A 12,883-nucleotide genomic window follows, 5' to 3' on the forward strand; every position below is an offset into this window, starting at 1 on the left:
ACTTGTAGTACTTTTTTGAGTATTGCCTAAAAAATAAGACAATAATTTGCATTATACTTTGCAGGAAACAAAAAAATAGCCATTTATTCTATGGTAACTGAATAGATAGATATAGCACCTTAAAAACTAACGATAGCTGTTTATCTCTATGTATCATGTATCTGTCAAAGTAGGAACGACTTGGCACAGCCCAAAAAATAAAGCCACAGATATAAGAGGGAATGAAACTTGATCCAGCCTGTGGCATCTTTGGAGAATTATTGATTGAATCCAACTGTAAAAATCAGTTCTGCTGATTGTCACTGGAGAAAGTTGTCACTTCAAATCCATGACTCCAAATCTCAAACAGATACCCAATGCCAGGTAATGTTAATCTGTTTCCCTAGTAAATTTGCTTTTTTCCTCTTCTTGATGAGTTTCTCACTTCTTCTCTTTTTAAAGATGTTCCCCTCACTAATGCACCTCCAATATACACATCAAAAGGAAAAGTCACTGTCCATTGAGAAAACAAGCAGACAGGAAGATCTTCATCTTCTTACCATCAAATTCTCTACCCTCCGTTTCTGAACTTATTCTCGGTATTCCCCTCTTTTGCAGTGGGAGGGCTATCCCTGAAGTGTCAGAGACTAATCTCCCCACGTAGGGTCTGGATCTGCTCCCTCCTACTCTGCCCAGTATCACTCCTGTCATCCTGTAGCTGTCTCTTCTGTCATCAGTTGTTTCTCCTCTACTGCATCATTTCCACAGCATAGAACCACTCTCTATTGCTCAAAATCCCTTTCTTGCCAGCCACAGTGGCAAGAAATCCCAGCACTTTGGGAGGCCGACATGGGTGGATCACTTGACACCAGGTGTTCAAGACCAGTCTGGCCAACATGTTGAAACTCTGTCTCTACTAAAAACGCAAAAAATAGCGAGGCATGGTGGTGCATGCCTGTACTCCCAACTACTCAGGAGGTTGAGGCGGGAGAATCACTTGAACCTGGGAGGCAGAGGTTGGAGTGAGCAGAGATCGCACCACTGCACCTCAGCTGGGCGACAGAGTGAGACCCTGTCTCAAAAAAAAAAAAAAAAATCCCTTTTGTATTTCTGTATTCCCCTTGAGCCACTAGTTCTTTCTCTGCTTCTCACATAGCAGAGCTCATGAAAAGTGTTACATAAAGTTACTTTTCCTCATTTTCACTCATTTATCACTCACTTTTCCACTCCAAGTCTGGAGGCTTTCATCTTCATCATTCCTCTAAAACTGTTCTTAACACTCACAAATATTGCTAAATCTGCTTAAATACTGTCATATGTGACGTCACAGCTCCATGCAACCTAGCCAGCCTGCCTATTCTCTGTTGGCCTTTGAGACACTGCTCACTGTGGTCTTTTATTCTGTGCCACCACCAGCCTTCCCATCACTCCTTCCCAGGTGGCTTTGCTTGCTCCTCCCCCCTCTGCTCCTCACCCCTTCCTGCTTCAGAACACTTCTGTTTAATTCAACTAGCTTCCTCAGTGATGCCTTTCAGACCCAAGTTATTTGGTATGGAGAAATAACCTGCTATTATCTTATGCTATTGACTCCCAGCCCCTACCTATAGTCTAGAGCAAGGATCAGGAAACTTTTTGTGAGGGGCCATATAGAAATAATTCAGGCCATATAAAGTTTCCATTATGACCAGGTACAATGGCTCATGCCCATAGTCTCAGCACTTTGGGAGGCCAAGGCAGGAGGATCACTTGAGCCCAGGAGCCTGAGACCAGCCTGGGCAACATAGTGAGACCCTGTCTCTATTTTAAAAAATAAATCAGGTTTATTTTGCAACTACTCAACTTAGCTGTTGTAGCATGAAAACTGTCAGAGATAAATATGTAAATGAATAAGCATACCTGTGTTCTAATAAAACTATACTGAAATTAGAATTTCATATAATTTTCATGTATCACAACATATTCATCTTTTGGGTTTTGAGGACTATTTTAAAAAGTTGGAACTATTTTTAGAAGTTAGTACCTCCAAAATTGAGTATAAATCTAACAATATATGTACAAAAAATGCAGTTTTTCTATATGAGCATCTTTTTATATGCTTATTTGACACCTATCTTCTTTGGTGAGGTGTCTGCTCAGGTCTTTTGCCCACCATTTAAAATGTCATATTGTTCATTTTTTTATTGTTGAGTGTTAAGGGTTTGGGATATTTTGGATAACACTCCTTTATCAAATGTATCTTTCGCAAATATTTTCTCCCAGCCAATGGCTTGTCTTTTCAATCTCCTAATAGTGTATTTTATAGAGAAGAAGCTTTTAATTTTAATAAAGTACAAGTTATCAATTATGTCTTTCATGGACCATGTTTTTGGTGTTGTATCTAAAAAGTCATTGCCATACCCAAAGTTATGTAGATCTTCCTCTGTGTTACCTTGTAAAAGTTTTCTAGTTTTGTATTATTTTACATCTAAGTCTGCAATCCATTTTGAGTTTATTTTTGTGAAGTGTTTGAGAGCTGTGTCTAGATTCATTTCTTTGTATGTGAGTGTCCAATTGATCCAACCCCATTCTTGAAAAGACTTTTATCCATGATTATTATATTATCTATAATATTATCTGTGCTCCTTCATTGACCATATTTATATGAGTTTGTTTCTGAGCTCTCTTTTCTGTTCCATTGATCTGTTTCTCTCTTCTTTTGCCAATGTCACACTGTCTTGATATGATGGTAGTTTTTTTAGTAAGTCTTCAAGGCAGGTATTGTCAGTCCTGAAAATTTGTTCTTCAATATTGGATGGGCTATTCTGAGTCTTTTGCTTCTTCATATAAGCTTTAGAATCTGTTTGTTAATATACAAAAAATAACTTTGTGGGACTTTGAATGAGATTACATTGAATCTACAAATTCATAGAGTCTTTTTATCCACAAACATGGACCATCTTTCTATTTATTTAGTTTTTCTTTGATTTCTCTCACCAGAGTTTTATAGTTTTTCTTATACAGATATGTGCTAAGTCCCATGGCCAAATGCCCTGATTACCTGCCCAATATTCATTTCCTCTTTTCTCTTTATATAGAACTCTAATTTGATTTGGGACAATGTTACATCTAGTCATAAAAATTTAATTTTCTAGGCTGTTTTATAGCTATGTGTAACAACCCAGCCAATGAGATGTAAATGGGAGTCTTTGTAAGTGTTTGTAGGAAATCTATTATTTTTCTGACAAACATTGCCAGACTCAGCTGACAAAAGTTTTTTGTTCTTTGCCCTCTCCTTTCTTTCTGCTTTGAATGTACATGCAATGTCTGGATGTATGGCAGCCAATTTGAGACCGTGAAACCACAGCCTAGGATTTGCCAAGCAGGAAAATAAAAGGAGGCTGGTTAGTTGCCACTCTAAGCTGCCTAATCCAAATGTTATTGGAAAAATAGCCCTCATATTTGTTTAAGCCATTTTGTTACATATAGACACACACATGTAATGATACATAAGCATTTTCTTGGTTCTTAAAACGAGTTTTTGAGGTTGAAATCATGACTTTCATTGTACAGATAAGGACACTGAGACACCTGGAGTGGAGCTGTTCTCCCAAGTTCATTCTGTCAGCAAGTGTAGGAGCCAGGATTTGAAATGAGACAGCATGACCTAGAACGCTTGGGCTTAGTTTACCAGACATCTGTGAAGACCCAGGAGATTAATTCCAGATTGAGGTTGAGATGGGAGAAGATCTTGCCAAGCTTTGTATAGGGAGCAGGTTTAGAATTGGAGCTTGAAGAATTAGTAGGTTTTTGACATACAGAGATTGAAGAAATGAGGAAGACGTTGAAGATGGAGAGCAAGGTACTGCCAAAGTGTGGAGACTAGCTACATGGTGAGGGTTTCCAAATACAGGCCTCAAAATTTGAACTCTGATTTATGCAGAACTACTGAATTCTAGCCAGTATTGCTCAGATGGAGCATTTCAACAGACATATTTATGAACATTTCCCAATATGATCACATTTAGAAAGTGGAATTCATGTGTTTTATTATCCATACTTGAACTATGTTTTCCTTTCTTAAAAATAAACTTAAGGTGTCAGTTATAGATGTGCCATGTATGATTCAATTTAGAAAATTATTTTCCTTTAAATTGGTGCCACCTTGTGGATAAAAAGTCCTTAGTGCAGTGGTTTTGAAACTAAAACTAGATTGGTGGCAATTTCTCATAGCTAGCTAGATCTTGTGTTTCATGTTCCGTCTGTAAGAATTCTATCATAAGGAACTTTATGCAAAAGATTTTATATGTTTTGAATATATGATCATTTAAAAGCTATTTATGCTGTTGTATCCAATTCATTTGATGATTATAAGTTCAGGATTCTGATAATTTGCCATTCTGTAATACTATACAAGGAAAAAAAATAAAGTATAAAGGAGGAAATATATTCATTTATTCTCATAAATAATATTATACCACTGTAATCTGCAGTTGTACATGTGCTTATTTTGCTTGCAAAAGCGTGTTGTTCATGTGTGCACATTGTATATGTGTTTATTAAAGACCTTAGTTATCTGACTTTAACATGCTCAAATCCTTAAGCACATAAACCAAGAAGCAAGTAATTTTAAAATCTTCTTATGCAAGAAATGAAGAAGATAGCTTTGAAGACCTGAAGATACAAAATTTTCTGAAGATACCAACTTACTTGTTCATAGGCAGGAAAAAAAGGTCACACTGAGACTTACCATGGCTATTAAAGGCAGTCCCTACCAGCCACCAATCCAAGAGGCAAGGTGAAAGGGAGAGGGAAAATAAAGAGAAAAAGAAGACAGAATTGAGAGAATGGGCACCTGATGAGGAGGATAAGCTGAAGAAGGAGGGGCAGGGACACCCTGGGTACTGTTGGCTGTCCCTGCTCCCAGCTCCACCCTCCCAGACCCCCCCGTGAGGTGTGGGCACTGACTGAGGTGGCCCATGTTATCATCCCCTGCACAGAATCTTACCTCAGGTCCCATTCCCCTCCTCTTTCACCAGTTTCTGGCCCCATATTCTTTCTGAGGACCAGGAGTCCCAGTCTTATGCAGTTTAAAAGGTCTTTGTTGGGGATTATGCAAATTTACCTGTCTATTACCAATCCTGCTTGGATTGGTGACCAGAGGACATACTGGCAGAGTATTCAAGAGTGCCTCCTACCAGGAGGGTGATTGGGCCACCTCATGACTGAATTCTGACATAATTTCTCTTACCAGGTACCCATACCCTTCTCTTGTCCTTTTACACTATTACTTTGTCACACCATTCTCTGTCACCCTAAGTACAGCCAGCGGTAGGTGGCTTATCCCCACACAAATGAGTGTAGAGTTTCAGCATTTGGAATAGGGATCAGCCATGGCCCTCTCCTCATTTATATGACCTTGCCTGCTACAAGGGGCAGGAGAGGCTCCTGGGACAGACCCAAGTAATGAGATGTGATCATCTCATTATTTGGTGAGGTGAGGCTAGAGGTGATCTCCCCACTAGCAGTGTCCAGCTCCCTCATTCTAGAACAGCCCCTTCTGTTCTTCCACCTAGAGGTCAGGCAGGGAAAGAATCCTCTTTACAGATGGTCCTGTGAACAAGAGACATTCATGCCCCACCTAAGCTTGCCCCTGGTTGCATCAAAACATGTTTGCAAATCTGGAGAAGCCCCAGCTCTACAGATGAGCTCCACCCAAGCAGGTGAGCTCCAATGAGGGTAGAGGCAATGCCCAGCCTAGTTTGGCTTATTTTAGGGTTCCCCGCCCCCCACCCCCCACTGCATTCTGGACCACTTGGCTTTATGCATCTAGCATTTTCTTGATCTCTTGTTTTTAAGACATTTTGTCTTGTCCACTGTTTATGCTCCTAGCTGAGATATGCTCCTCCAGACTGATGAATGACTGGATGTGTCAGGCCACTCACATTAGCACATTAGCTCCTATTCCCACCCTGTGTGCTTTCACATCTCAGGGAATATCGCTTCCTTCCTGCAGGTGATCCTTGAGTGACCCTTCTTCCTATCTGTCCTGGTTTGAGTGTCAGACTACATGTTGATGGGTATGTTTCTGAAATACCTAAATATAATGTTTGGCCGAAGTTAAATGCAGCTGTCTTAGCTGTCCTCCATAAACCTGTATGTTTGAGATCCCTTTTTTTCTGTGGAGGTTGTTCTTTTGGCTAGTCCTTCAAGGCAGATGCCAGATAAATTCACCACACTGTAAATCATGAGGAGATGGACCTTCTTTTTTTTTTATTGCTGGCCAAACATAAATTCTCTAGAAAAATATATTAGAACAGCCGGTTACCAAAGAGCAACAAAGCTGAATTAAAAGCCTCTAGTACAGTGAGGTTTGCAAACACTGGTTCTGTTTCCATAAGTTAGAGCAGCTGTTCTGGTAGGGTTTCTTTATCCAACCCTTTAAAAGGACTTAGAGATTTTCTGTGCTAAAGTATATTTTAGAAAAACTTACAATGAGTGGAAGGAAAAAAACTGCAAAACAAAAAAATAAAAAAGGACAAAAACAATCCCCGGATGGGTTTTTCATGTGCAGGCTTCTGGAAGTCAGCCTGCTGGACGTGTAGCACATGCTATGGAATATTCATCTTGTCTCTCTATGATCTCTTTGTGTTTGCTATTAGTGAGCCTTGGAGGTTATCACAAATACCAGTTGTGTGAAATGAGCTCAACTGACAGGATTTAAAGGCTAAAACCAACCTTTCTAATCCCTCTATTCCCCATTCTCCTCCTTAGGCCATGCATCTTCTGCAAGACTATACGATATCCTTGCCCCTCTTATAGGAGCTGCACTAATTTCCTGAGTGTCAGTCAAAGCCTCCTTCCTTGAGAAGTTGTAGAAATCTGGGTTTCTCTTTCTGACTAGGTGGAAAAGGAGCTATAAAGATTTTTCAGAACAAGATGAGTGTTGGTAGTTTTGTCACATTTCCTTAACGTTTCACTTATTTACTTGCTAGTTTAGAAATATAGAGTCCTTTTTTTTCTTTCTTTTTAACATTAGATTGGTTAATAAAATTAGTTAAAATTGGTTCTAACTTAAAAATATGTGTAGAGATCAATTAATTCATCAGTATTTTTATTAACTAACTTCATGAACAGTGAGCAACAGCTATGTGTGCTGGACATTGTTCTAAGTGCTGGGGATACAAAACAGACTAAGTCCCTGCTCTCCGGAAACAGTGAGCAGAGAAAAATAAGTAAATAGGCAAAAAGATATATAATGTGAGGTGGCAAGCACTATGGTGAAGAATAAAAGGAGCTAGGGAATAGTGGCTGTTCAGGGTTGGTTACTATTCTACAGAGGATGGTCAGGGGAGGCATCTCAGGTAAGGCGGTATCTGAAGGATATGAGGGAATGACCCAGGCAGAGCAAACAGCTAATTGTAAACACCAAGGTGCTCAGCATATTCAAGAGCTTTTTAGGTTATAGTCAAGACTTTTTGGATTTTATTTTTAATGAGAAGGAAAGTCATCAGAAAGTTCTGAATAAAAAGTGATTTCATAAAATGATTTCATTTGTGTTTTTAAAGAACCGGTTTGCTTTATATTCAGATAGTGTGAGGGGACAAAGGAGAAAGCAGTGCAACTAGTTAGGAGTCGATTACAGTTAAGTGTAGGAAGAGGAGTAGATTAGACTAAAGCCGTGATGATGGAAGTCATGAGCAGTGATTGGATTCTGAAACTATTTTGAAGATAGAGCCAATAGGACTGGCAGATGGATTGGGTATAAGGCCTCAGGAAAACAAGAGTCAAGCATGACCCTGAGGTTTTAACCTACCATCCAGTAGAAAGAGCCTATAGTGATGCGGGAACGAAAGGGACTATTGCAGGCAGAAGGGGTTGGGATCAAGCACACAAGTGGATTGTTGGGAAGAGCAAAAGGTACTGATTCAGATGCAGGTAGATGGGTTGGTAGATTTGGTGGTAAAAAGTTTTCAAAGAGCATGAAGTAAAAATCTGCAGGCAGAGGAGGAGGTGGTGGCTTGAGAAAGGAGTGTGGTGGAGTAGGAGAGTGGAAGGGTGCATTGACCAGTGAGTGTCTCTCATGCCTCCTGTGCATCAGAGCTACTAAGGACACTTGATAAAACACTAGTTCCCTCACCCTGAAACTTGCTGATTCAGGAGGTCTCGGAGGCGCCCAAGAGTTTGCAGTTTCATAAGTTCCTAGGTGAAGCCAATGCTGCTGGTCCAGAGACCAGACTTCCAGAAACACTGGGCTGGGGAAATGATTTAAAATGGAGGGTCAGGGCATCACTAAAGGCCTCCTTGCACCTGGCACTAATGCATGCGAATTTTGTCAACATGGTCATGTGCCTTTTTCCAGCCCTGATCAGCTGCTCAAGAGCTAGCAGCAGTAGGTAAATAATTGGACTTAACTAAATAAAGTGAAGTGTTGAAATCACCAGGATACTTGGAAGGTCTTGCCTCTATGTGATGTCTTTGTATTCTGAAATTGTTAGTTGAACATCTTTTATTTTAAATAGAAAGAATAAGAGAATCTGGGATGGAGAAAGAGGAAAATGAAAGTTTATGGATGAAGTTAACTGTCGTAGGACTTAGAAGTAAAATGGAGTAATAACCACCTCTGGTCTCATATGGCAAGGAGAAACATATGCCCCTTTCCCTAAAATACCTGCTTCTGTGGTCTACCAAAGAGCCAAATTCTGGGCTGGGTGGGGTGGCTCACTCCTGTAATCCCAGCACTTTGGGAGGCCAAGGCAGGTGGATCACAAGGTCAAGAGATCAAGACCATCCTGGTCAACATGGCGAAACCCCATCTCTACTAAAAACATGAAAAAATTAGCTGGGCACGGTGGCACGTGCCTGTAATCCCAGCTACTCAGGAGGCTGAGGCAGGAGAATTGCCTGAACCCAGGAGGTGGAGGTTGCAGTGAGCCGAGATTGCGCCATTGCACTCCAGCCTGGGTAAACAAAAGCGAATCCCCGTCTCAAAAAAAAAAAAGATTACATCACAAATGGAATTTTAAGAGGGTTATGTTGTTCTTTGAAAATATTTATAACCTCCTATAAAAAAATAAGTAGTTAAGTGCAGAGCTTCACACACCAAAATGATATCAGCACATGCGATAAAGAGAAAATCAGCTGTTAGAGTAAGGGCCATGGCTCATTAACCAGAACAAAAAGAGAAGAACTGACTTCCATGAAAAGGAACAGTGTTAATTGAAATACAGTATGTAAAGCAGCAATTTAAGTATACTATGGTTTATTTACATATTAAGCAGTATTATTTTAATTTTTAGGTGTAACTGACAGTTTTCTTTTTGTTAAAAAAAAAAAACAGATTCTACTGGAGCCAGGTGTGATCCAGGATGTGCTAGCAGCTGGCAGTCACCTACAGCTGTTGGAGCTTCTAAATTTATGCTCCCACTATCTCATCCAGGTACGTGAGCTCGTATCCTGCTTGTACACCCTTCACATTCCTTTCCCCACAGTCATAAGCTGTCCCTCACCAACTGGAGCTGAATGACAGGTAAAGTGGGGGTGGTGTGGGCTGTGGCAGTAGAGTTTCTCCAGGACACAAACTGAGAGGCTCCTAGGAGGGCAGCTGCAGCTCATGCATCCAGTTATGGAAGTGGGAGTTTTCCTCCACTCTCCTGCCCACCTTAGGTCCCCAAGACCCTTGAGCAGCCAATGAACTCAGTGACCACATGCAGGGTTCTCTGTAGGGGACTGGGGAAGTGATACTGAAAGGAGTCCTAGTCCAAAGCAATATTGTCTGGTTATGGAAATAATCACAAATGTAAGAAAAGACTAATAGTCATTGAAGATTCAGTAACAGTATCTAGTAAATCACAAAGTCCTATGTAATCAATTACCATGTGACCTTCCCAGGCAGTAAAGGCTGGAAAAGGGATGAGTGTGTGCGCATTCTTCCCCTGATTTGCTGGTCAGGAAAGGCTCCATGAGAAGGAGGGAGAGAAAACTTCTGAACACTAAGCACTGACTATGTATTCACCATTGTTTCACATTCAGTCCTCACGATAACTTTGCAGATTTTTATAGATTTAAAAAATCAGAGACTCAAACTGTATCCAACTTGCCTGAGGTAATATGGTTGGTAGGATTTTCTCATTTCAAAGACCATTTCTTTCTTGGATGAAAACTCCTTGTTAGGTAGGAGTCTAAGTGGCGTCTTAGGCAGACAGCATGGCTATGAGTCTCTTGGACTTTGCAGAGCATTACTAACTAATTTCCAACTTTAGGACCCTCCCATTTCCCCTACTGGTGTCACCTTCACTTGCATTTATTATACAATTAAAAAATTAATTTGAAGAAATAAATTCACCACACAATTTAATTCCACTGTCTTTGTGCATATGACATGATATTAGTGAGTAGACGAGTTTGTTTTCCTGCCCAATTACTTTGTTTTCCTTTTAAATCATTTTCTCTAATTTTAAATATATACTTTTATCATTGACTTCTGTTACCTCTTAGGTAGTTTATAAAGCTCATGCTCATCTAGCATCTTGTTTAATCTTCCCAGCAACCCTGGAAAATAGGAACCATCACTTCCCAGGGAGACAGTGTGAGGAAGGTCAGCCATGTTCACCTGAGGAAAATTCAAATACAGTAGATAGAATTCTTATGATTATCTCAGCACATTTAATCTAACAGTGAATGGTTAATACTTTTTTGCCTTATTTTCCTTTCTTTCCCCTCAATATTGTTAGGTGGTATGGGAAAGCTCTGTTTAATCCCTTTCTGCCTGTAGCAAATGGGAATCATGTAGAAAGGTTATAAGACTTCAAAAGTGTGTGTTTGACTTGTGAAATTGAAATTAATTTTATTTGACATTTCTACATCAAATATTACAACTTGGGCTTCATGCATCATCACCTGATTCACTTTCCCCATGGCAGATAGTAATCAGGGATGCATGTTGACACAGTTTGGTTACAGTGTTAGTTATCATGACACACATTATAAACGGTGTGTACATGCAGGGGTGTGTGGGTATACCTAAGCCTGTAATTTTCTGTAAGTGAGAATCCCAGATGAACATTAAACATTCATGGGTATTTTCCCCATCCCGTCAGATAGGTGATTTGTTGAGATACTAAGTGACTTGTATACTTTGGAATTTAACTTCTGCATTTCATTATTTTGCTGAGGTAAAAATATAGCATGCCTACAGATATATTTTGTGGATAGTTATTATTCAAGCTTCTTGAATAGTGGTTGAAACTTTCACTGTCTTTTCACAAATGTTTTTATTTTGTCATGTAAGTTTACTTTGTCTTTTTATCTGTGATTATTGCAAGATGTCAAACTTGTAGATGGAAACTTTGACTATATGAATACCAAAATCATATACCCTTATTTCAGCCTTTTAAAAATATATACCCTGCTTCTTCCTTAGGGTTATAAAAATCAAAGACAGCATCAATTCAATCTACTTTTATATTTTGATATAGTCTCATAGCTATATCTATTTGCTATTTTTTGGTAATATTGTTCAACTGATTTTTAATTTATAGTGGGACTATTTCATTGAATATATAAATATAACATTTTGTTAATGTGAAAAATTGCCAGTGTTTAAAATGTACCCAGAAATCGTGTCCCATCAATCAGTGCTGATATATTCTCCACCTTTGTGTGGTGCTTTGTCAACTAGGAGTTTTTGAAACCACTCTCGTCACTAAGATGTCTGGTATTGTTTTGTTGTTCTTAAAATGTCATTCTTTCTTTGGTTTCTCTGCCAGAGGAGTGAAGGGCAGGCCTGCTCAAATATCCCATTGACCTCCAGGGCTCATTACAAAGCATGTTCAAGGAGAACCCTTGATGGAAGCTCCCTGAGCCTCACTGGCCTGCAGTTCCTCTGAACATGTAAATGGTGCTGCTGCCCTCCTGAAAAGGAAAGGTACACCCGGCACTATGTGGGCTCCTTTCTCTTGCATTTCCTCTGGCAGGCTGCTGAGAGCAGGAACCCTAAATTGCAGGAGCAGTGCTCCTCTGTGTCAGTGAGGACAGCTATTGAATCAGCCCCCTAATTAGCCTTCTCCTGGGTTCTCAAAGCATGTTTATGGGAAAAAGGGAAAGCTGGGCAGTGAACTTGACACTAATTGATGGGATGTGGAGTGTTTTTGTCTTTCTTTAGGCTCCCACTATTCTTGCTTATAGGATATAGTCCCCTCTGAGCAGTGTGCTTGTTTCTAGCCTCAGTCTGTGGTAAACCATGGTCCCCAGAGCATCACTAGTTTTCCCAGGAAAGGGAACCACATATATTGAGGGTTTATCCATGCTGAGTGTTTTCAGGGACTCCCATTTTCACTGTTAAGTCACCCCTTCATACAGGTGGGTGTCGTTTTCTTTTTACAGATGAAGAAACTTAAATTCAGAACTAGGACGCTGATCTGTCTTGAAAACTTTCCTTAGCTACCCTGATCATCATGCGGGTGGATTATTTCACCAACAAAAGTCTTTAGCCTCATCTTCAAGTCCAGGCCTGTTCCTCCCTAGCCTCATCTCCAGCCATAGTGCCTTTCCTAGCCTGCTTTTTCTGGACCCTAAGGCAGATTTTTCATATTGGGACTTGCCATTAGGGGAGAAGATGCATTGGTGGAGATCCTCAGTGGCAGGCAGATCCTCTCAGTCTCCTTTAGATTTTACCAAAGGGTAGGAGTGGGGAAAACTGCACACACACACACACACACACACACACACACACACACACACAGATCTTCGCCTCTGCTGATGCACAATGCTATAAGATAAGAAACATTGGCAACTGAACTTTCTGTTACATTTCCTGCAAGTTATGCATCGGAAGCTTTGATGGTGTCTCTTTTTTTGTAGTTAGCATTCTAAAAAAAGAAAGTTTGTACATTTTGTATCACCTTTCTCAAATATATTATATTGTTTT

The 12,883-nt window shown here is 40.0% G+C and overlaps 1 protein-coding gene across 33 annotated transcripts in view; it reads left to right on the plus strand.

The window, feature by feature from the left end:
- The window catches only part of KLHL32 (kelch like family member 32), a 204,830-nt gene that overhangs the window by 120,484 nt on the left and 71,463 nt on the right, over window positions 1–12,883 (plus strand). For 19 of the 33 annotated variants that reach the window (XR_013534396.1, XR_013534394.1, XR_013534395.1 and 16 more), the window contains one exon: window positions 9,296–9,394. The exons of 1 other annotated variant lie outside the window; for it this stretch is intronic. Coding sequence is in view for 10 of the 32 variants with exons in the window: in XM_078369834.1 (XP_078225960.1) it covers window positions 9,296–9,394 (99 nt within the window). In the remaining 22 variants the exon portion in view is untranslated. Of the gene's footprint in view, window positions 1–170; window positions 364–9,295; window positions 9,395–12,883 lie in introns of all 33 variants that reach the window. 13 more of the 33 variants (XM_078369853.1, XM_078369858.1, XM_078369850.1 and 10 more) reach the window with 2 other exon arrangements.

Source organism: Callithrix jacchus, chromosome 4, assembly GCF_049354715.1.
Source record: "Callithrix jacchus isolate 240 chromosome 4, calJac240_pri, whole genome shotgun sequence".
Classification (NCBI taxonomy): Eukaryota; Metazoa; Chordata; class Mammalia; order Primates; family Cebidae; genus Callithrix; species Callithrix jacchus.